The 25,437-nt window shown below is 41.9% G+C and overlaps 2 protein-coding genes across 9 annotated transcripts in view; one reads left to right on the plus strand and one right to left on the minus strand.

Moving 5' to 3' along the window:
- ILDR1 (immunoglobulin like domain containing receptor 1) overlaps nucleotides 1-18,796 on the plus strand; it is a 39,425-nt gene extending 20,629 nt beyond the window's left edge. Inside the window, exons 5-8 of one of the 4 annotated variants that reach the window (XM_003941645.4) lie at nucleotides 216-362; nucleotides 7,632-7,763; nucleotides 7,977-8,785; nucleotides 12,823-18,796. In XM_003941645.4, coding sequence (XP_003941694.2) covers nucleotides 216-362; nucleotides 7,632-7,763; nucleotides 7,977-8,785; nucleotides 12,823-12,864 — 1,130 coding nt within the window. In that variant the 3' untranslated portion in view covers nucleotides 12,865-18,796. Of the gene's footprint in view, nucleotides 1-215; nucleotides 363-7,631; nucleotides 7,764-7,976 lie in introns of all 4 variants that reach the window. The other 3 variants (XM_074404259.1, XM_074404261.1, XM_074404260.1) reach the window with 3 other exon arrangements.
- SLC15A2 (solute carrier family 15 member 2) overlaps nucleotides 1-25,437 on the minus strand; it is a 92,174-nt gene that overhangs the window by 15,526 nt on the left and 51,211 nt on the right. For 2 of the 5 annotated variants that reach the window (XM_074404257.1, XM_074404258.1), the window contains one exon: nucleotides 198-13,139. The exons of 1 other annotated variant lie outside the window; for it this stretch is intronic. The gene's annotated coding sequence lies outside the window, so the exon portion shown is untranslated. The remainder of the gene's footprint in view (nucleotides 1-197; nucleotides 13,140-25,437) is intronic. 2 more of the 5 variants (XM_074404255.1, XM_074404256.1) reach the window with 2 other exon arrangements.

Consider the following 25,437-nt stretch of genomic DNA (forward strand, 5'->3'; position numbering starts at 1 on the left):
AACAAAACAGAAATAAGCAAGCCTAAGTTCTTGTCATTGGATTATCAACCTCTGATGTTCCCTTATCAAAGCTAAACTTTAAATTTTTTGCCAGTATATTGCTCAACTTTAACCTGTAGTTCAAGAGCTGTATTTATGAGACCTCTGAAATATCAGAACTGGAAGTATTCCCCCTGAATATTTAGTTCAACCCCTACTTGGTGTCTCCCTTGCAGACTGGCTGACAGTAATCTTCATCATCCTGGGAGCCCTCCTCCTCCTGCTGCTGATTGGAGTGTGCTGGTGCCAGTGCTGTCCTCAGTATTGCTGCTGCCACATCCGCTGCCCCTGCTGTCCCGCCCGCTGCTGCTGTCCTGAAGAAGGTGAGAGGGGACAGACGAGCAGTGAATGGAGTGGACTAGGGCCCAGGACCCCAAGCAGATTAGCTTCAAGTGCCCAGGTCAAAGTTTCTTCCAGGTTCTCCTCCATGACCCTCTCCCATCACAGGTCCAGAGGACATTAGCCTCAGCCCTGAAAATTGTGCTTGGGGATGCCAAAGAGCCACATGGAAGGTGGCTGAAAGGAGGACATTTGCCTGTTCACTTTGCAGGCTGCGTAAAGCCTCTCTCTCAAATAGCTCTGCCTACTAATGGCATTTCTTCAGCAGTCCTGATATATCTGTGCTTCAATCTTTGTTTCTAGCATTTACCTCATTTGGACATAAGATGGGCTGGAGGGAGTGGTTTAAAGGAAGCAGTAAGAGAGAAGGCCACTTGTAAAGGAAAACAACACTATTTTTTCCTATTCTTACATGCCACTCAATACTTCTGACACCAATTGTGTGTGTTTTCCCCACACAAAAAAGAATTCTTTAGCAGACACCAACTGAATGTCCTGTAATTTAACTCAATTCTGATGCTATTTACCTGAAATAGCACCAGATCCCACAGGTTGAAGGCTCAGTCCCACAGGACTGCTCCCTACTTCATATGCCAATTGCAATTGCAACTAGTAGGTTGTCACCTGTGCTTCTGAGCCACTGGCTATAGATTGGAAGTTACCACGATTGTCTCCTCCAGTTCAATTAATTTGCTACAGCAGCTCACAGAATTCAAGGAAAAAGTTTTCTTATGTTTACTTGCTTATTACAAAGGATATTTAAAAGAATACAAGTGAACAGCCAGATGAAGAGCTGTATAGAGCGAGGTATGTTGTCAGTGGGGGTGTGGGGGGGGGGGCTTCCATGTCCTCTCCAGGTGTGTCACCCTCCCAGTATCTCTGTCTTCAGCAACCAGGAAGCTCCTCAAACCCAGTTCTTTTGAGTTTTTGTGGAGACTTCATTACATAGGCATGATTAATTGAGTCATTGGCTATCGGTAATCAACTCAACCTTCAGCCACTCTCCCTTCCCTAGAGGTCAGGAGGTGGGGATGATTTCTGTTTTTGTTTTTGTTTTTGTTTTTTTCTCCTTAATTTATGGCTGCCACCTCCAGGTTTTCTGACTCAACTGGTCTGGGGTAGGACCTGAGATTTTTTTATTTCTCTAGCAATCAAAATGAGTGACTGAGGCATAAGACTCAGATCACTGAGGTTTAGCTTAAGGGCATACCCAGGGAAAAAACACAGGTCACAGATGCATCTGTGGCTGTTTTTTTTCAGAGGTTCCCAGGAGGTTCAGTATTTATACTTTCCTTAAGAAGTCAGGGGCAGCAATGAAACAAATGGTTATATACTTGTGAAACTTCAGTGCCCAGCAAATCTACATTTTACATAAGATAAGGTGAACATTAGAAAAGGGGAAAAGAAGAATTAGACCTCATCTTGTCTTTGTTCTGTACCTGGAAAGATAAGCTAGTAACTGATATTATCACATGGAGTCTTTTGAAAGGGCTGGTCAGTGGGAGAGGGGGTATAATGAGGCGTGTCTGACCTCCCATCTCATCACGGCCATGAACTTAGCTTCCAAGATTTCTCTGGGGTCCCCTTGGCCAAGAGAGGGTCTGTTAGTCATTTGAGGGCTTAGAACTTTATTTTGATTTCTTATCTCAAAAGTTCTCAGGTGACGTGGGGGCCACACTTTGAGAACCCATGAATTAGGGCAAGGGAAGAGGGAGCGGATGATCTTGCTTTCAATGTGATCTTCCCCTGGACTAACATCTGATCCTCTAAAACAGAACTGTAACTGAATTATGCCCTAAAAAATGTTGACTACAGAATACATGATAAAGGCACAAGAATACAAAATTATTCTATAAAGATATTTTTTAGTCAAATACGTGGAATAGCACCAACTGCTTTAAATGGAAGGTTTTTAATTATTTTTGGCTTTTGTTTTCAATAACATTTCCTTTTCCTGATGATCTAAATAAAGTACTATCTTGTAGAAATTTGAGAAATTCAGCAAACTGTAATGACTCCTCTGAGTACCCAGAGATAACCACTCTTATTAGTTTGATCCATTTGAAAGGAAATTTTTTAAGGGAAAACTAATGAATGACCTATTAAGATAGAAACAAAACCTGGTGTACAGTGTGTTTGAGTCTGGTTTCAGGCCTGTGCTCTGAGGTTGCTGTCTTACAGGAAAAGAGAACTAACTTTTATTGGATGTCTGATGTGTAGGCCCCTTGCATACATTTCCTCACTGAATCCTCACAACCACCCTGGAGGGCAGATGTCATCCCTGTTTAATGACAGGGGACCAAAGGTCAGAAAAGCCCCACAATTAGGAAGCAACAGTGGCTGTGCGGTGATGAATCCATGTTCATCTGTCTTGTGAGAGTCTACATTCCTACAACAGAGACTGTCATAGCCTCTGTAGGTGGATCACTGTGGGACTGGCTAAGACACAATAGGAGGGTAAAAGTAGCGGAGGATGGAACATTGGACTGTGGGGCCCCCTACCTTTCAGAAATCTTAGGGAGGGAGGCCATGGAGAAGTCACTGTCACTGGAGTCATAATATGCAGGATGAGATAAGAAAAACACACCCAAGATGCTTGCTTAGACTCCCTAGGTCCATGGGGCACTAAAAGCAGGCAAGACTGGGGACAGAACTAACACAAATGACAAGTGCATCCCTTATTAGTAAGATAATAAATGGGCCGGGCACGGTGGCTCAAGCCTGTAATCCCAGCACTTTGGGAGGCCAAGGCGGGTGGATCACAAGGTCAAGAGATCGAGACCATCCTGGTCAACATGGTGAAACCCCGTCTCTACTAAAAATACAAAAAATTAGCTGGGCATGGTGGCGCATGCCTGTAATCCCAGCTACTCGGGAGGCTGAGGCAGGAGAATTGCCTGAACCCAGGAGGCAGAGGTTGTGGTGAGCCGAGATCGCACCATTGCATGCACTCCAGCCTGGGTAGCAAGAGCGAAACTCTGTCTCAAAAAAAAAAAAAAAAGATAATAAATGGAGGTTCTGGGGGAGGGTTGTTTCTTCTGAGTAATTAGGTTCATTTTTTTTAAAAATAGTAAAATCAAGAAACGTAGACCACAAAGATCCCTGAACTTAAGCCAATGAGGTCACTTTCAAAGTGAGTCACTAGGTTAGACTGTCCTGAGAAGTTTGTTGACAAGAAGAATTACATGGAAGGGCATGAGTTATTAAATAAAGCTCTTTGGTTAGAGGAGTAAGGGGTTATTGTTGGTGCTTGTAGAATAAGGTAATCTAAGCATATTTATAAGCAAAGAACCAAGGTAAATAGCAAGTGAGTAAAATGAAGCATTAAGAAGTGAGGTGGGCCAGGTGCAGTGACTTACACCTGTAATCCCAGCACTTTGGGACATCAAGGCATGTGGAGGAGTTCAAGACCAGCCTGACCAATGAGGTGAAACCCCCATCTCTACTAAAAATACAAAAATTAGCCAGGCATGGTGGCAGGCGCCTGTAGTCCCAGCCACGTGGGAGGCTGAGACATGAGAATTGCTTGAACCCTGGAGAAAGAGGTTGCGGTGAGCCAATAGCATGCCACTGCACTCCAGCCTGGGCAATGGAGCAAGACTCTGTCTCAAAAAAAAAAAAAAAAAACAAAAAGAAGGGAAGTGGTCACTGATGAGTGACAAAGCTAGTAGGAGCGGCCTCAGGCCTACAGGGAAAGAACTGGCCTTAGAAAGGGAGCAGAAGGGAAAGGGAAGCAGCCCGGCCTCTGAAGACAGAAAGGAAGTCATTACAATGTGGAAGATGATTAAGACCTAAAGGAGGAAGCTGAGGGAGCTCACATCTTCCTGACTTGATTTCAGCAAATCAAAATTCTAGATGCAGAAGGAAGCTTCAAGAAAAATGCCAGTGATTCTTGAATTTCTTTGATCACATCTCACCTCCCCAACCTGCTCCCCTTTCTAGTGAGAGTTTAAAAAGGATTAGAGAGAAAAATGAAAAATAAGACCAAATTTTAGATAGTTCACCTAGTAGTGGTAAACAGCTTTTTAAATTTTTTCCATGAGAACTGAAGAAACAGCTTTCATCCCTAGAGCAATTACTGGCCCTCCTTACTGGAAAACCTCCAGGGATGCCCTGCAGTAGGCCACAAGCCACACTGAGAGTCTCTGATCTCTCCTTCCCCATCCCCTTCCCCCTCACAGCTGAGGGAGTGAGGTCAAGAGAGATTTTTCCACAATTACTGTGTTACGGCATATTAGCAGTGGACCCTGGACTAAACCTAGGTTTCTTGGCTCCATGTTCAGGGCTGGTTCCTCTTCGTCAATAGAGATGAAGTCATCAGCAGAAAGTTCACAGCCAGGGGAAGACCTAAGAGGTGGGGAATGTTTAACCTGCTGCTGTAGAGGAGGCAATGCATGTTTGAGAGATCAGTAAGGAAAGCCCTATTGGGAGGAGGGCTATTTGTGGTCAGTCACCTGATTGGGACCAAGAAGCATCTGCTGGTAGTTTCCTAAAGCTAAAATGAGAAGAGTTCAAAGGGGCATGGCATTCTAGGAAGCAGCTGAGGATGTCCCAGAAATGACTTGTCAAGTAAGGAAGACCGCTAGTTTTGGAGAAAGCAAATAGACTGAGTGACCACAGATTAAAAGAAGGGCAAGAATGGGTTCTGTAAGAGTAGAGAGGGGACCACAAGGAATGGTGACCAAAGTGTTATTTGAGAATCCTCAGCAGTAAATTCCAAGTTGACTCCTACATTATTAAAACAGGGAGCTTGTTGAAAATACAAATTTTCATGCCTTGCATTAGACCAATGGAAGGAGGGTCCCTGGGAGTGAGACTCAGAAAGCTGTATTTTAACAAGCTCATTTAGGGTGACTAAGGCAGATTTTACTCCACGGAGGCTAAGAGATAACTTATTGGAAGTCTTTTGCAGCTTTGTTGCCTTGTCCGAGTTTATTTTACTGCCTATCTGATTCCCTGTTAGGTGAGCAACAGATATCCCTGATAGTCTAGACATCCCGTGGGGCTGTTTTCAGGGATGTGGGTGAAGGCAGGCAAGAGAAGAGCTCAAAGGCTGTGTCTTCCATCCCTGTTTCATTAGTTTTATGCAACAAGGAACGGTGAGACCCTGGAAAAAAGATTGTGGCAGCTAAGGGAGCAGGTGAGTTAATCTCTGGACGGGGTGAAAAAAACTCAGGGAAATGTCAGAAACACTCATGGAGGATCTGGAAGGGTTGTTAGGGAGTTAATTGTGGAGAGAGTCACATTAATGAAAAAAAATCATTTGAGAAGCAAGGAGGAAGCACAACTCTGCCTTTCTCCTCGATTGAAGGAAGCAGAAGGAGTGGCTAAATGGGAACAGAACCATCTGGAAGAAGCGAGAATTACATTAAAGGGGAACAGTGGGTAGGGTTGTTCTCCTTGGAATCAGATGTCCCCAGGTCGTGGAAGGAGAGACTAGTCTGGAGTGGACTTTGAAAGGTCTGGAGCTGAGTTAGAGAGAGATAAATTGAGGAGGTGCTTGCAGGGAAGGTTTTTTGCTTCATCACAGCAAATAAAGGAGTCTGGGGACTTGGTTGCGTGGCACACCCTTAAAGAGCAAAGGGTTGAGCGTCTCACAGGTTCACACCCTGGCTCTGTCAGTCACTAGCTGTGGAACTTTATGCTGGGAAGGTAATCTCTCTGAGCCCAACTTCCTCATCGGATTCCCACATGAAGAGATTTTTCAGAGAACTAGTTAGCTTATGCGAAGTAAATTTTATGTGTTAAGGCTGGGCATTCCAGTGTGTCTGTTGGTGGTGGCCAGTAGAGGGAGCTAGGGAGAGGCATCTCTGCAGAGGGAGAGTGCTGCTCTGAGCCTGCGGACCTGTCTTCAAGGAGGCTGGAGGCTATCAGTTGGCATGAAGGCGTGGCTGCTAGGGGAGCTGCTGCAAGTTTGCATCGGATTTCCTCCAGGCAAGGCTGTGACTAACCCTGAGGGCTGGAGCTCCCAACCCTTCTGAGGACTCTGTTACAACCACTTCCTGTTGTGCTGGAAGTTTTATACTGGAATCACTAGGCAGCCCACTGGATGGCCACTTTGCTCTGGCCTTGGCAAACCCTACACGCTATGTGGCTGCATTCAGGATGCCAGCTTTCTGCCCCTTCTACTGGGCCTGGGCCCTGCTGTTTTAGGGGTAGCCACAGGGCCCAGGGAAGCAAAGAGGAACTGAGAATGCCCAGCTGGGGCCTATCCTCATTCACAGCCTGAGGCTGGCACTTCCTGCACTTAACGTACAGGTACACGTCCAACATGCATGGATAGGCAGAGCCCTTAGGAAACATGAGGCACTCAGCCACAACTACCCCAAAACAGAAAAGCATGAACAAAAGCAACAAAATGCTTTTGTTTTTTAATTTGTACTCACTGTGGATTGAATGCCTCAGACCACCTCCACCTAAGGGGTTGGAGGGACGTGCCTATGGATCCCTTTTACTACTTTTTTGTATGATTTTCTTTGCCATAAAAGGAAATGATATTTCTCTTCCCTTTCCCTGCCTCTACCCCACCCCTTAGAAATTCCCCCTGCTTAGGGACAATCTCAATACTTAAAAAGGCGAGAAGAAGAGAAGAAAGGACCCACTGGAATTTACTTGAGCTTTTTGTATGCCCTTGCCTTCTTCCCACAGATTCTCTCCCACCAGAGTTGGCATGTAAGCAAGAAACACTCTTCCATGCAATTGCCAAGTAATTCTACCCATTATCTTCAGCATCATGTCTTTCCCTTTTTCTTTCATTCTGAACAGATACCACCAGCCCCTGACTCACAGCCTCCTCTAAGCCCTTCGTATCTACATCTTCTGTTTCTGGCCTTGACTTTTAGTTTTGTTGGCCTATGGCCCAATAATTCATTGTATGCATGGTATACAATGTATACCATTGTATGCATGGTATCCATGCATCTACCTATGCATTTTGGGTGACCTTAGGAGTGGGCATGGTGATGAAATGATTTTGAGGCTAGGAAGTCAAGTTTTAAGAATATACTCTCCTGGGTTACAGAAGTTGCAGTCTTGAAGAGAATTTAACTCTAGGTCCTCGCCGGGGTTGTGGGGGGGAGCATTTAATTTACTACCTCCTTTGCCCTTACTCCCATGCAAGATAGGTGAAAATGGACAAGATAGGTGAGGAGAGAAGCTGGCTTCTTGCAAGTCCCCTAGGTGGAGATAAGTGAAGTAGGAGATTTGGGGCTTGCCCTGGCTGAGGGTCTGCATTTCTCCTTCTTCCCCTGCAGTCCTGGCCCGCCACCGCTACATGAAGCAGGCCCAGGCCCTAGGTCCTCAGATGATGGAAAAACCCCTGTACTGGGGGGCGGACAGGAGCTCCCAGGTTTCATCTTATCCAATGCACCCGCTGCTGCAGCGAGGTAAAATTCTCCAGAGATTTGGGGTAGGGGAGGGCAGAGGGCAAGGGCAGAAGCATGGGCTACATCAAGGCCTCTGTGACCAATATGGCAGGCATCTTCCTGATGGAGGATGGGAGGGAGTGACACTAAACAATGTCACATTTTGATGTCCTGATTCTGAGGCGTATGTTTTGGGCCATTTGTTCTATATGTCCTGTCCTTGTTTCCATTCAGATTTGTCCGTGCGGTCCAGCCTCCCTCAGATGCCAATGACCCAGACCACCAGTCGCCCTCCCATCACCAATGGTGTCCTGGAGTATTTGGAGAATGAACTGCGGAACCTCAACCTGGCCCAGCCTCTGCCGCCTGACCTCAAAGCCAGATTCGGCCATCCCTGCAGCATGCTGTCCTCCCTGGGCTCCGAGGTCGTGGAACGCAGAATAATCCACCTGCCCCCACTGTCATCTTCAAGGAGGACCAATGACTCCCTGCACCAGCAGTGGCTCACCCCAATTCCCTCCAGGCCCTGGGATCTGAGGGAGGGGAGAAGGCAGCATCATTACCCTGATTTCCACCAGGAGCTCTGGAATCAGGGGCCAAAGTCTTGGGCATTGGAAAGAAGGGAGCTGGACCCATCATGGAGTGGAAGGCGCCATAGCTCTAGGCTGAACGGGTCACCCATACACTGGTCAGACAGGGACAGCCTAAGTGACGTCCCCTCGTCCAGCGAGACACACTGGCAGCCAAGCCACCCTCCGTTCAGGAGCCGCTGTCAGGAGAGGCCCCGCAGGCCCAGCCCCCGGGAGAGCACTCAGAGGCACAGGAGACGTTGCAGGCACCGCAGCTATTCCCCTCCCTTGCCCTCCGGCCTTAGTTCCTGGAGCTCTGAAGAGGAGAAGGAGAGGCAACCCCAGGGCTGGGGGGCCCACCGCCGCCACTCGCACACCCCACACTGGCATGAGGAGAAGCCGCCTAGCTACCGCTCACTGGATGTCACTCCAGGCAAGAATGACAGGAAAAAAGGGAGTGTGGAGAGGCGCTCGGTGAGCCTGGGGCATCCTGCTGAGGGTCGGGCATGGGCAGAGAGGCCCCTCCAGCCAGGCGTGGCCACAGCCAACACAGGCTGCCTCTCATGCTGCCTCAGAGGTGACCTCCTCACTGTTTTGCCCAAATTACACTGTGGGCTGGGTGGGCTACCTCTTGTTAGAGCTAAAGAAATCAAGTGAGTACAGAGTGCAGGGGAGAGTTCGCTGCCTGTGAAGGGCCTTCTCATCCTCAGCTTCAGTTGTCATCACAGTCCTGTAGGGCAGGCCAAGCAGGGTCACAGGAGGAAATGAGGCTCAGCATGATTAAGCACCTTGCGAGCCATGAGCTAGGACTTGAATGCAGGCGCTTGTGGCTAAAGTCTCACCTCCTTTCACAGCTGTTTTGCTTTCTTTACTTAGCATCCCATTTCCATACCCCAAATTAGAACACCGGGCCTAACAGAAGACACTTGTCAAGTCAGCATGCAAGGCCCTGGTATATGTGAGGTTGGGACCCTCTGAGACATCCCCTGGAAAGGACCATTAAACTGATTTTTAAAACCCTGATATTCCTTATATAGGCCAAAACATTAGGATTCTGTGAATAGGCAAGATGCCAAAGGGTGCCAGACATAGTTAAAAGGGGAACACAGAAGGATGTAGGCCTTTGGGGCCTCTGAATGCAGATCTTTTGTATTTTTTTAAGGAAGTGACTTTAAAAATTATTTTATAATTAATACATCCAAATGGCAGCATTCCTTTAATGTTACCACTTTGCAAAGATTTGCTGCCATTGCTCAAAAATGTCAATAAACTACCTCAGAGCAACTTACAGGCTACCCACGAAGATCTTTTCTCTGTTTGACCAAAATCCTTTTCTCTTTTGCTTCTGTTGAGATAGTCAAAGGTATATGCAGTAGCTCTGAAAGAAGTTCCTGAAGCACAGAGATATAATCAAAGAAGAACTGTAGTCTCTTACAGGCTGTGAAGGTTACAGCTCTCATTTGGAAGTACATGTTCTGCTTTGAGTTTTTAAAAAAATCAATCACATACATGGTGTGTGCAAAAGAGCAGGCCTCTTAGGAGACCCACAGGGCTGCTCTTTCTAGAGCAGAACCTTGGTGAGAGAGTGATTTGTGATGAAGGTAGCAAAAGCCAGTAGGCATTTCTGTAATAATCAATGGCAATTATGCCATCTTTTCACAGATGTGCCTTGAGTAACAAGGATCAACAATAGTGAAAATAGCTACTCCTTACTAAGTGGTTCTGAGGTATAGACATCTTATACAGCATCTTACTTAATCCTCACAGCAACCTTGTGTGTTTTGAACTATTATCCTAGATGATACAACTGTTTCTTCCATGCTACCAGTGAGAAAATTACATCCTGAAAGAAAATACAGTCAAAGCTGGGAAAATCACAGTCCTTTACTCATACAGTGACTAAAACAGGTCTCTTCATTATAATAACAACTAAAAGTTCAGGTCCAGGTTTGGGCCCCAAATCTACATGCTATTTTCTTCTAAGTTAAATTATTTTCTTTAAGCTAAATTATGTGGTTTCTTGTAAGTAAGAGAAGGGTGAAGAACACCAGTTACATTCCAGACACTGGATTAGCCCTTCCCAAGCTTTATTTCACGTAATCCTCACAACTATGGGAGGCTCAGAGAGGTTGAGTAGCATGCCCAAAGCCACACAGCCCAAAGCTCAAGTTTGAATCATGTTTTGATTCTTAAGCCTGTGCCCTTTCAATAACTCATGCTGCTTCCTTAGAGAGAAGTATAGTCAAGTGCACTGGCATGTACCTATAGTCTCAGCTACTCAAGAGGATAGGAGGATCACCTGAGCCCAGGTTCTGGGCTCAGTGAGCCATGATTGCACCACTGCATTCCTGCCTGAGCAACAGAATGTGACCCTGACTCAGAAAATGAAAAAAAAGAGAGAAAGAGAGATTATCATTCGGAGTTAATGATATCTTCTGGTGACTTTATTTCTTCCTCATTTTCTGAAAATATCACAGCTTCCTTTAACATACCTCAAACATGCCAAATTTTCAATTGTAAAGTTACTCCCAAGAAGCAAAGATTTTGCACAAGAAATTGTGAAAGCCTCCATTGTTTGGAGTCTCTTTGAGCTTATCTCCCAAGGAGTTATCACTTCACTTATCACATTCAACTTTCCATTCATATTCTGACAGTGAGCAGAGGCCCAGGACCAAAGCTTGACTTGGCAGGTTGCTCAGTTTGAAGGGCACGGTGTTTAGTTTGTTTTGTTTGTTACTTGAATTTTGAATGCCTTTACTGAGGCAAAGTCTCCAGGGCTGAAATCTTGCTCTTCCCTCCTCTCCTTGGGGCTGCCTGCTCCTTCTTACACAGGCTGCCTTTCTAGCCTCTGGAGTCACTGGAGCTTGTAGTGAAACATCATAATACAATTGGGCCTCTAGATGGTGACCTTACATCACGCAGCACTGGAAGTTCCTGTTTACTGCTTGAGTTGATAAGATGTCTCACTATTTTCCTAAAGCAGGCTTTCAGAAGTTACAGCTTTACCATAACTTTTTATAAAATGCTTATTTAAAATCCTTTACTTGGTATTTAGACCAACATAAATGGAACAATTTTTTCGTTGTTCACGTGGAACCTTCTCTCTCAAGATAATGTTTAACAAATAGATTCTGACAAACAAGGGCTTCCATGCAGATGATTTCATGGGAACCTGAAATAGGTAGGAACTATATGTTACACAGTACCCATGAGAAAATTCATTTATATTGAAGGATCTTCCACCCAACTTTAGAACCAAGATTTCAGCCAAGATCTTCTCAATTCAGGCAGGTCTGGTAGCCTTTTCACTCCACTGAAGCTATAACCTCAGAAATATAAGGAGTAAAAATTTCAAGCTTTTACCTTCAGTGATTACAGACTGAGTGGCCCCTGCTCCTGGACTCCTTCCAATCAATTATCTTTCTTTCTAACCTTGCCCTAAGGTATCTCAAGGCATTTCTTGCTTGGCCTGTGTACACCTGTTCTAATGTAAGAGAAAAGCACGACATTCTTTCTTCTCCAAGCTGAATTCAAACTTTCTATAGAGAATTCCAGCTTTTTTCTTGACTTTTTGGTTTAATTTCTTAAAGTTTTATGCCAGCATTCTTAGTTCTCTACTTTCAACAAAATGTCTACTCCTTGATCACATCTAGGTTTTCTTTTAGCAAACCCTGGACAAGTTCCTTTTACCGCATTTCATTGTTTTCATTTATGTCAGAGAACATTTGTCATGCAGTATTTTGATTAGAAATCATGACCCCTAAAACTCACTTTCCTGATAAATCGAAAACTTTTTTTTATAGCAACATGAATGTATATATATGTGATCCCTTTTGGGCAGTATATTTTAGGACAGATACCTTGTCTTCCTGTTTCAAATAAGATGAAGATGGTTATATTCATGGACCACAACAGTAAATATTCAAGACCTAAATAAAATGATCCCCTACCGTAACTAGAGAAACATGAGAAATGTAAACCACAGTTTTTAACCCTTATAGAGGAAGTGGAAAAAGCCCAAAGACCAAGTGGAGTGGAATAACTTCTGAAAAAAAACCAAACTTCTGAGTTTGGTTAGGAAGAAGTAATTAGTGATCTTTAAAAAATGATTTCAGAGAAATACTGAGGCTTAAAGCCAAACTTTTTAGAAAAGGGCTGGGAAGGAATGATTCAGGAGATTATAAAAAGGTAAAAGAGAATTGAGCAGTGTCTTCATGGATGAATGGGAGAGAGACAGACTGAGGAATGGAACAAGGTACTCCTTTTTCAGTCTAAGGGAGACTTGAAGATATTTTTGAGGGAGTCTCTAGAGAGGAAAGCAAGAAAAACCTAAGCCTGGAGAGAGAGATTGGTTTCGTGAAGAGTCAAGAAATATGTTTTAGGTTCAGATCTGCTGTCCTGATAGCCACTACTCACTTAGTATTTGTGAATCAAGCGTAACTTATGTGTTAAATGCAAAGACAGATTACACTGACTGGGTGTTTTTTTGTATGTGTTCTTCTATTCTCCAGGAGAAAGACAGCTCTCATAGTGGAAGGAGTGTGGTCATTTAGTCACCAAGCACAGTACAACTTCTGTGGCTACTTCTTGGCTCCTATGTGTCATCAGCATCACCTAGATTTCCAGCTGACTTAGGACCTGCAAGTCTGAATCTAACAATTTTGGCTTAGATTCTGAGAATCAAAAAGAAGAATTTTAAATACAAGGGTTTGAACTTGGGTGTAGTGGCTCATACCTGTAATCCCAGCACTTTGAGAGGCTAAAATGAGAGGATTGCTTGAGGCTAGGAGTTCAAGACCAACCTGGACAACATAGTGAGACCCCATCTCTGCAAAAAAAAAAAAAAAAAAAAATTAGTTGGATGCAGTGGCATGCACTTGTAGTCCCAGCTACTTGAGAGGCCAAGACAGGAGGATCCCTTGAGCCCTGGAGTTCAAGGCTGCAATGAGCCAGGATCCCATGATCACATCTCTGTACTCCAAGCTGGGCAATAGAGCAGCAAGTCCTCATCTCTTAAAAAAAAAAAAAAAACCCAAAGCCAAAAAACAAAAAAGTAAGAGTTTGAGGAATTACTAACTGTAGTTTTAGGCTTGGTTCTTGCTCTCTTGTGTATTTATATAGTCTCTGACTTGTAATGGACCCTAACTGGAATGTGATCTCTCAGGAACTTAGTAGCCTGAGTCTTTCAGTAGATTACACTGCCCAAAACCAAGGCCATTCTCAAAGTGAGAACCTGGAAATCTTTGAGAAGAAAACAAACATGTTTTAGGAAGAGGAAATCTATGGAGTATTATAGAGAAATTCCCATTGGAATGTGTCTTCCTCTATGGCATGTCTTGAGGGTCCTTTCTTGTTAGGAGTTTATCCTGCCATCTCCATGCCCAGTCCTGAGGTTCTAGTCAGAGATGGCACAGGAAATATTCCAGCTATGTGCCACTCATGGACTCTTTATTATAACTGTAGAAAAATCACAGAGAAGCAGTTTTGCACCAGCCTTATTCCTGTGCCTTGTTTTCTTCTTGTTCTTTTTTACTCATGTATCTAATTTATATTTTCATATATATTATAAAATCATTGAAGTCACTTTATATCCTTCTTGGGAACAACATAGTATATAAACAAGAAAGAAAGAAAACATACCAAGCTGAGGATGCTGCTCGAAATAAATATCTGCTTTTCTACTTTGGTGCATTTGATTGGATTAAGCCGCATTCACCACCATAGCTCAGAGAAGAGCCCAATCAACCTAGGGAGTTCTGGAGCTACCATTCTCCTGGCACTACTCAGCCTTTCAGAGTTGAGATTACCAAGGCAGAAGCATCCAGGCAGGTCTTGCCAGTCAGCCCCAGGAAGAAAGAACTGTATTGTCCCTATAATAGGCTCTACCACCTCCTCTCATTTTTTTTTCCTCCTCCCATTTTTCTCAGCCTCTTTGGAGGCTTCTGTGAATCCGTCTATGCTTCATATAGAGATCCACCCTGAGCATATTGGAAGGAGATGGCCTGAGTGGAGGAGAATGTGTGTGTATGATCCTCAGCAGTATCCTTATGTGCTCACTTTAGATCCTATTTATTGACACCTCAATTTTCCCCCAATCTCATTAATTACATGTGGAAAAAATAGGTTAAATTTCTGCATTAGGTAGTCTTCTCTGGGATTTTTTATTATTCATATGTAATTGGATCTAAATTAGCAAAAACATACCTATATTTATATTAAACAGATAATGTAGACATAACATTCAGTAGGTGAGAGACTTCTGGCCTGGACAAGATGGCATTACCCCATGTCCCCTGCTATGCCCTGCTAAGCACAACTTAATAAATGTTAGAAATGGTACAAGAGAAAACCAAAGGAGAATTCTGAAGAGTATGAAGAAGTTGAGCTGGTTTGAAAACCCAGGACCAGAAGAGCAGCACAGAGGCAGGGCACCTTATATCCCCCTAACTATCAGGTGTTTCCTGACTTTCCATCTAGAAACAGAAGGTAGCCCAGAAGCTTATTCTTTCCCCTGAACCTATTGGAGTCCCTCTGACAACCTCAGGCAAGGGGACTGATTGGGAGTCCTACAAAAAATAAGTAACCAGGGGAAGCACCCTTCTTCCCTGCTGGGTCAGAAACTCCACTTTTCCAAGGAGAGATACTGAGGTGGACAGGAGGAGCCAGTAAGAGAACCCAGGAAAAATAGGTGGTCCAGTTGGGGAAGCCTTTTTGCACAGGCCTGAGACTCTCCTCTCCTGCCCAGAGATACTAGGATTGGCTGGTAGAACCAGGAAAAGGGACCTGTCACAGCCAGCGTTCCTGAAGCCAGCCACCTGATCACAGAAGTGTCTTTGTGGAAGCAAGACTCTCCTCCCAGACCCAGAGAAATCTGGGCAGCTAGAGGCAACAGCAGGATTTATCATAGCCTGCCCTCACCAAGAGATATCTGGCAACCCAGCCAGAAAATTCCTCCTGCCCTTTCAGGCAGCACTAACAGAGACCAGTGGGAGCCTTAGATAAACCAAACAACCAAAATAACACTACAAGGGCTCTGAAAATTAAGCTATAGTTAGAATTACAGCCCACAAAAGTAGGCTAAAACTGTATGCTAAACCTAACAGATTGACTCCTTATAAAACGAAATATTTCAATAGAAATAAGTCTCCTTACATAATAGGCAAAATGTTCAGAGTACAAATCAAGAACCAGTAAAATCACAACTTGAATGAAAAAGGAAATCAGTGGATTCTACCACTGAGATAAATCAGATATTGTAATTGTCTATTAAGATTTTTAAAGCAGACATCATAAAAATGCTACAATAATCAATTATAAATTCTCTTGAAACAAATGAAAAAAACCAAAAACCTCAGAAAAATAGAAGTTTTATCAAAAGGAAACAAATGAAAATTGTAGAACTGAAAAATACAATAACAAACTGAAAACTCACTGGATAGGCTTAATAATACAGTAGAGATGATGGGAGATAAAATCTGTGAAATTGGGATAGAACAATAGAATTTACCCAATCTGAACAATCGAAAATATACCAGAAAAAATAAACAGACCTCAAGGACCTATGGAACAATAACAAAATATCCGGCATTCATATTATTGGAGTAACAGAAAGTAAAGAAGAAAAAGAGTAGGGATTAATGAGTATTTGAAGAAATAAGACTGTAAACATTCCAAATTAGATGAAAGACACCAACTTAGAGATTCAAGAAGCTGGATGATTCCCACAGAAGAAAAAAAAAATCCATGCCCAGGCACATTATAATTTTTTGAAAACTAAAGACAAAGTCCTGAAAGCAGCAAGTGAGAAATAGTGCATTACTTGTAGTAGGGGAACACCTATTTGAATGGATTTCTTATCTGAAACCATGAATAAGGAAGTGGCCAAATATTTTTTAAGTGATGAAAGAAAGAAACTGTCACCTATAATTCTAGATCTGGCAAAGCTATCTTTTAGGAACGAAGGGTTATAAAATATTCACAGATGAATGAAAACTAAAAGATTTTGTGACTAGCAGATCTACCCTTAAAAGACTAGCTGAAGGGAGTTCTTCAAACAGCAAAGAAATGATAAAAGAAGGAAACTTAGAACATCAGGAAAAAAGAAGAAACAATAGAGCAGAAATATGGGTTCATATAATAGACAATTTTTTTTCCTTATGGGTTTTAGAAATCATATTTTATGATTGAAACAAAAATTGTAACAACATCTGAAATTCAAAACAGTGATATTTAAAGGTGGGGAAGCCAAAGGGACCTAAATGGAAGTGAGGTTTCCACACTTCATTTGAAGTGGTAAATAATGGTATCAGTACATTGTTACAAGTAGCCATGTGTAACACCCAGAGCAACCAATATGAAAACTATACAAAGTGACAAACTCAGAAGTATTACAACTAAATCAAGATAGAATCTAAAACATGTTTAAATAAACTGCAGAAAGGCAAGAAAAAAAAAAGTGATGAGAACCAGAAGAGACAAATAGAAAATAAATAACAAAATAACAGACTAAAGTGCTACCGTATCAGTAAATATCTTAAATGTAAATGGTCTAAATACACCAATTAAAAGAGATTGGTAGAACAAATTAAAAACCACCTATAATCCAACTATATGCTGCATATAAGAGACTCATTCTAAGTTCAAACACAGGTGAGTTGAAAATAAAAAGGGTGGCAAAAGATATATCACATATACATTAACACTTTTTTAAAAAACAGCAGGAGAGGCTGGGCGCGGTGGCTCAAGCTTGTAATCCCAGCACTTTGGGAGGCCAAGGTGGGTGGATCACGAGGTCGAGAGATTGAGACCATCCTGGTCAACATGGTGAAACCCCGTCTCTACTAAAAATACAAAAAATTAGCTGGGCATGGTGGCACATGCCTGTAATCCTAGCTACTCAGGAGGCTGAGGCAGGAGAATTGCCTGAACCCAGGAGGCGGAGGTTGCGGTGAGCCGAGATCACGCCATTGCACTCCAGCCTGGGTAACAAGAGCGAAAACTCCGTCAAAAAAAAAAAAAAAAAAAAAAAAAAAAAAAAAACCAGCAGGAGTAGCAATAGTAGTGTCTGATAAAGTAGACGGCAAAGCAAAGAAAATCACTGAGACAAAAAGGAATATTATTTAATGATAAAAGGATCAGTCGGAAGACACTATATACTAAATATGTACAAACGAAACAACAGAGCCTTAAATAGCTGAGGCAAAAATTGATAAAGCTGAAATGAGAAATAAAAGACTCTATAATTAGAGTTGGGAACTTCAACATCATTCTCCCCTTTCCCCAGTAACTACTAGAACTATGAAGAAGAAAAATCACAAGTATATGGAAAATCTGAGCAACACAATTAATCAACAAGGTCTAATTAACATTTATAAGACATACCATCTAACAATATGTTTTTCTCAACTGCCCATGCAACATTCACCAAATAGAAAAAGACATAAAATGTATAGTAAAACAAACTTGACAATTGTAAAATAATTGGCATCATGTGCTCTGGACATTATGGAATTAAACTGAAAATCTCTAACAAAGACAACAGGAAACTCTTAAAACACTTGAAAACTAAAGAACACACTTCTAAATAATCTATGTGTCAAACAAGGCATCTCAAAGGAGATTAAAAGGATACATGGAACTAAATATAAATGAAAACATAACAAAATATGTGGGATGCAGCTAAAGCAGTACTAAGAAGAAAATTCATAACACTATATACTTAGATTAAAAATTAAGAAAGGGGCACTTGATCATCTCATGTTGCCTACTTGACCTTCTTCCAAGTACACTTCCTTTCATTCCTTCTCTAAAGCATTTTAATAAACTTTCACTCCCCCATAACAATTAAGAAAGGTGTCATATTGATAATTTAAGTTCCTGCTTTTCCTGAAAAAGAGGAGCAAAATAAATCCAAAGCAAGCAGAAGGAATAGAGTAGTAAAGTGCAGAAACCAATGATATTGAAGGTAGGAAAATCTTACTGAAAAATACAATAAAAGGAAAAGGTGGTTGTTCAAAACAAAAAATAAAATAAAATCAATAAACCTCTAGCAAGATTGACAACAATGGAAAATGAGTCACCAATATGAGGACTTAAACAGGAACTGTCATTTCAAAGACTGCAACTATTAAAAAAGATAATAGAAAATATTACATATGGCTTTATGCTCATAAATTTGACAATTTAGAATAAGTGGACCAATTCCATGAGAATCACAAACTACAAAAACATAACTAAGATGAAATAGACAATCTAAGTAGCCCTATTATTACTACAGAGTTTTTTAATTAAAAATCTCCAAAATAAAATCTCCAGTTCCAAATGGCCTCACTGACTAATTCTACTAAACATTTAAGGGGAATTAACACCAACTTTACATACTCTCTTCCAGAAAATAGAAGAGGAAATATTTCCCAATTTATTTAGAAGGCCAGTATAAAGCCAGACAAAGACATTACAAAAAACAAAACCAAAAAAACCCAAACATCTCTCCTAAAATTAGAAGCAAAAATCCTTTCTAGAGCATTAGCAAATCCTTTTCCTATTGGCATAGCTGCTGGCATTCACCTGTGCAAGTTTCCACCTTGCTTATCTATGTCAGCAGCTCAATTTTACAGGCTGCTATTCATTAGATAATAAATTATTTGGGGGTTGCTTTTCATTTAAAAAAAAACCTTACTGAAGACTCCCTTAACCTCACTAACTGCCTAAATAATTTCTTTTTAACTCCTGTATCAGTTTTAATTTTTATTTCTCTAATGGCTAATGGAGTCAAATATCTTTTCATGTGCTTACCTATTATCTTTATGTCCTATTTGAGATGTCTGTGCATGTCTTTTGACTGTTTCTAAATGAATTATTTGTGTTGAGTTTTTGAAAGTTCTTATTATAGATACTAGTTCTTTACTGAATATGTGGTTTGCAAGTGTTTTTGATCAGCCTGCAGTTTGTCTTTTAACCCTCTTTACATTGTGGAGTCTTTTAGCGGGGCTAGGGGAGGGACAGCAGGGGGTGGGGAGGCTGGGGAGGGATAACATGGGGAGAAATGCCAGATATAGGTGATATGGGGATGGAGGCAGCAAACCACATTGCCATGTATGTACCTACTCAACAATCCTGCATGATCTGCACATGTACCCCAGAACCTAAAGTGAAATTAAAACAAAACAAAGAATGTCTAATGGTTCCAGCACTTTTTGTTGGAAAGTTATCCTTTCTCTATTGAATTGCTTTTGTACCTCTTCAAAAATAAGTGTAATAATCAACTCAATACCAAAGAAGAACAAATTTGGAGGACTACACTGTCTGATTTCAATATTCACTATATAGCTACAGTAATCAAGTTTGGCATTAGCAAGAGAATAAACAAATAGATCAACAGAACAGAATAGAGAGCCTCAAAATAGACCCAACAAATACAGTGAACTCATCTTTAACAAGGGAGCAAAGGCAATACAATGGCACTCCTGGGCTGTCCACTGAAGCTCTGGGGCAACCTCAGTGTTTATTCTCCTTCCCCAACTTGGAGGCAGCACAGAAAGGGTTCTAAGTAGCAGTTATGGTCAAGGATATTTTGCTTGTCTCCTGGGAGCTCCACCACAGAAATATGTAGGTCAGCAATTGCTCAGTGCAATCAGCTCAGGATGGAAGGTCTGTGCTGTGGGCCAATGCTGGAGACTCCCTGTCTGTTGATGAGCAGGGAGGTTGGATAGGACCTGTGGGAGATAGCCTGGCCTCCTCTCCCTGGGTCAACTGCAGCTTGTTGGAGATGTGGATAAGGCCTTAGGCTCTTTGCTCCTTTGTTAGTATGAGGGTAGCAAGGGCAGTTCCACCACAGAGGCAGAGAAAGAGAGGATTTCCATTTCCCCTGGGGGCTCTGTTCAGGGAGTTGCAGGGCTGCTTCTGGATCAATAGTTCTGGTGGTGGATGGCTGGATGCCCAGATCTGGAGAACCTGCCCAGTGAGGAGATATGGAAATGGGCATCCACATAACCAAATGGCCACTTTTTTGTAGGGCTGCTGCAGTATACTGGGAGTCCACTCTACTCCCTAGTCACCTTGGATTTTCCAGTACCTGGAGGTATCAATAGTGAAGGCTGTGAAACAGCAAATATGGTGGCCTGCTCCTCCCTCTGGGAGCTTTGTCCCAGGGAGATAGGCTTGTTGCCAGCCTGAATGTACCTGTAGGATGTGGCTAGAGACTCCAGTTGGGAGGTCCCACCCAGTGAAGAGAAACAGGATTGAGGAACCAGTTTAAAAAGGAGTCTGATCACATTTTTGTAGGGCAGCTGTGCTGTGCTAGGGGTCTGCTACTTCCCCTGGCCACTTCAAACTCTCCTAAGCCTGAAGACCAGAATGGTTAAGTAATCCAAATAGGAAAGATGGCAGCCTGGCTCTCCCTTTGGGAACTGCATCAGGAAGGCTTTAAATCTCTGTCAGCTGGAGAGCACTGGCAAGGGTGGCTGGAGACCCTGGTTGGGAGATTCCACATAATGATGAGGAATGGGATTGGAGACCTGCTTTAAAAAGCAGGCTGGAGATTCCTCCTCTCTGGGCAGAGCATCTCTGAAAAAAAGGCAGCAGCCCCAGCCAGGGGCTTAGAGATAAAACTCCCATCTCCCTGGGACAGAGTACCTGGGGGAAGGTATGGCTGTAGCCACAGCTTCAGCAGACTGGCTTCTGGCTCTGTGTAGCAAATCTCCCAGCACAGTGCTCGAGCTCTCCTAAGGATCAGACTGCCTCCTCAAATGGGTCCCTTGATCCCCGTGACTCCTGACTGTGAGATACCTCCCAACAGGGGCTAACAGACACCTCATACAGGAGAGCTCTGGCTGACATCTGGTAGGTGGCCCTCTGGGACAAAGCTTCCAGAGGAAGGAACAAGCAACAATATTTGCTTCTCTGAAGCCTCCACTGGTGATACACAAGCAAACAGGGTCTGAAATGAACCTCCAGAAAGCTCCAGCAGACCTACAGCAGAGGGGCCTGACTGTTAGAAGAACTAACAAACAGAAAGAAATAGCATCAACATCAACAAAAGGACGTCCACTCAGAAACCCCATCCAAAGGTCACCAACACCAAAACCCTAAGGTGGATAAATCCATGAAGATGGGGAGAAACCATCACAAAAAGGCTGAAAATTCCAAAAACCAGAACACCTCTTCTCCTCCAAAGGATCGCAACTCCTTGCCAGCAAGGGAACAAAACTGGGTGGAGAATGAGTTTGATGAATTGACAGAAGTAGGCTTCAGAAGGTGGGTAATAATAAACTCTGAGCTACAGGAGCATGTTCTAACCCAATATAAGGAAGCTAAAAACTTTGAAAAAAGGTTAGAGGAATTGCTAACTAGAATAACCAGTTTAGAGAAGAACATAAATGTCCTGATGGAGTTGAAAAACACAGCATGAGAACTTTGTTAAGCATACACAAGTATCAATACCAAATCAATCAAGCAAAAGAAAGGATATCATATATTGAAGATCAGCTTAATGAATTAAAGCATGGAGAGATTAGAGAAAAAAGAATGAAAAGGAAGAAACAAAGCCTCCAAGAAATATGGGACTATGTGAAAAGACCAAATCTACGTTTCATTGGTGTATCTGAAAGTGACGGGAAGAAGGGAACCAAGTTGGAAAACACTTTTTAGGATATTATCCAGGAGAACTTCCTCAACCTAGCAAGACATGCCAACATACAAATTCAGGAAATACAGAGAACACCACAAAGATACTCCTCGAGAAGAGCAACCTCAAGACACATAATTATCAGATTCACCAAGGTTGAAATGAAGGAAAAAATGTTAAGGGCAACCAGAGAGGAAGGTTTGATTACACACAAAGGGAAGCCCATCAGACTTACAGCAGATCTCTGCAGAAACCCTATGAGCCAGAAGAGAGGGATGGCCTATATTCAGCATTCTTAAAGAAAACATGTAATCCCAGCACTTTGGGAGGCCGAGGCAGTGGGTCATGTGGTCAAGAGATTGAGACCATCCTGGTCAACATGGTGAAACCCCGTCTCTACTAAAAATACAAAAAATCAGCTGGGCATGGTGGCGTGGCCTGTAATCCCAACTACTCAGGAGGCTGAGGCAGGAGAATTGCTTGAACCCAGGAGGCGGAGGTTGCGGTGAGCTGAGATCGTGCCATTGCCCTCCAGCCTGGGTAACAAGAGCGAAACTCCGTCTCAAAAAAAAAGAAAAAAAAAAAGAATGAAAGAAAAGAAAAGAAAATAACTTTTAATTCAGAATTTCATATCCAGCCAAACTAAGCTTCATAAGTGAAGGAGAAATAAAATCCTTAACAGACAAGCAAATGCTGAGAGATTTTCTCACTACCAGGCCTGCCTTACAAGAGCTCCTGAAGGAAGCACTAAACATGGAAAAGAACAACAGGTACCAGCCGCTGCAAAAACATACCAAATTATAAAGACCATTGACACTATGAAGAAACTGCATCGACTAATGGACAAAATAACCTGCTAGCATCAAAATGACAGATCAAATTCACACATAACAATATTAACCTTAAATGTGAATGGGCTAAATGGCTCAATTAAAAGACACAGACTGGCAAATTGGATAAAGATTCAGGACTCATTAGTGTGCTCTATTCAGGAGACCAATCTCACGTGCAAAGACACACATAGGCTCAAAATAAAGGGATGGAGGAATATTTACCAAGCAAATAAAAAGAAAAAAAAAAAAAAAGCAGAGGTTATAATCCTAGTCTCTGATAAATAAGACTTCACCCAACAAAGATCAAAAGAGACAAAGAAGAGCATTACATAATGGTAAAGGGATCAATGCAACAAGAAGAGCTAACTATCCTAAACATAAATGCATCCAATACAGGAGCACCCAGATTCATAAAGCAAGCTCTTAGAGACCTACAAAGAGACTTAGACTCCCACACAATAATAGTGGGAGAATTTAACACCCCACTGTCAATATTAGACAGAACAATAAGACAGAAAATTGACAAGGATATTCATAACTTGAACTCAGCTCTGGATCAAGAGAACCTAATAGACATTTACAAAATTCTCCACCCCAAATCAACAGAATATACATTCTTCTCACCATCACATCACACTTATTCTAAAATTGACCACATAATTGGAAGTAAAACACTTCTCAGCAAATGCAAACAAAGGAGAATCATAACAAATAGTCTCTCAGGCCACAGTGGAATCAAATTTGAACTCAGAATTAAGAAATTCACTCAAAACTGCACAATTACATGGAAACTGAACAAACTGCTCCTGAATGACTACTGGGTAAATAATATAGTGAAGCCAGAAATAAGTAAGTTCCTTAAAACCAACGAGAACAAAAACGCAGTATACCAGAATCTTGCAGACACAGGTAAAGCAGTATTTAGAGGGACATTTATATCACTAAATGCCCACAAGAGAAAGCAGGAAAGATCTAAAATCAACACCCTAACATCACAATTAAACGAACTAGAGAAGTAAGAACAAACAAATTCAAAAGCTAGCAGAAGACAAGAAATAACTAAGATCAGAGCAGAACTGAAGAAGAAAGACATTTAAAAAAAAAAAAAAAAAAAACCCTTCAAAAAAATCTGTAAATCCAGCAGCTGACTTTTTTTGAAAAGATCAACAAAATAGACAGACCACTAGCCAGGTTAGTAAGGAAGAAAAGAGAGAAGAATCCAATAGGTGCAATAAAAAGTGATAAAGGGGATATCACTACTGATCCCACAAAAATACAAACTACCATCAGAGAATACTATAAACACACACTTCTACACAAATAAACTAGAAAATCTGGAAGAAATAGATAAATTCCTGGACACATATACTCTCCCAAATCTAAAACAGAAAGAAGTCAAATCCCTAAGTAGACCAATAAAAAGTTCTGAAATTGAGGCAGTAATTAATAGCCTACTAACAAAAAAAAGTCCAGAACCAGATATAGACCAATGGAACAGAAGAGATCTCAGAAATAACACCACACATTTAAAACCATCTGCTCTTTGGCAAACCTGAAAAAAACAACCAATGGGGAAAGGATTCCTTATTTAATAAATGGTGTTGGGAAAACTTGCTAGCCATATGCAGAAAACTAAAACTGGACCACTTTCTTACACCAAATACAAAACTTAACTCTAGATGGATTAAAGACTTAAATGTAAGACCTAAAACCATAAAAACCCTAGAAGAAAACCTAGGCAATACCATTCAGGACAGACCTGGGCAAAAACTTCATGACTAAAACACAAAAAGGAATGGCAACAAAAGCGAAAATTGACAAATGGGATCTAATTAAACTAAAGAGTGTCTTCGCAGCAAAACAAACTATCATCAGAGTGAACAGGCAGCCTACAGAATGGGAGAAAAATTTTGCAATCTACCCATCTGACAAAGGGCTGATATACAGAATCTACAAAAAACTTAAACAAATTTACAAGAAAAAAACAACCCCATCAAAAAGTGGGGAAAGGATTTGAACATACACTGCTCATAAGAGGACATTTATGCAGCCAACAAACATACACAAAAAAGCCCATCATCACTGGTCATTAGAGAAATGCAAATCAAAACCACAATGAGATACCATCTCATGCCAGTTAGAATGGTGATTATTAAAAAGTCAGGAAACAACAGATGCTGAAGAGGATGTGGAGAAATGGGAACGCTTTTACATTGTTGGTGAGTGTAAATTAGTTCAAGCATTGTGAAAGACAGTGTGGTGATTCCCCAAGGATCTACAACCAGAAATACCATTTGATGCAGCAATCTCATTGCTGGGTATATACCCAAAGGATTATAAATCATTCTATTATAAAGATACATCCACAAGTATGTTTATTGTGGTGGTGGTCATAAAAGCAAAGACTTGGAACCAACCCAAATGCCCATCAAAGATAAACTGGATTTTTTAAAAATGTGGCACATATACACCATAGAATACTATGCAGCCATAACAAGGGATAAGTTCATGTCATTTGTAGGAAAATGGATGAAGCTGGAAACCATCATTCTCAGCAAACTAACACAGAACAGAAAACCAAACACCACATGTTCTCACTCATAAGTGAGAGTTGAACAATGAGAACATATGAACACAGGGAAGCGAACATCACACACTGGAACCTGTCG

Source organism: Saimiri boliviensis, chromosome 8 (genome assembly GCF_048565385.1).
Source record: "Saimiri boliviensis isolate mSaiBol1 chromosome 8, mSaiBol1.pri, whole genome shotgun sequence".
Taxonomy (NCBI): domain Eukaryota; kingdom Metazoa; phylum Chordata; class Mammalia; order Primates; family Cebidae; genus Saimiri; species Saimiri boliviensis.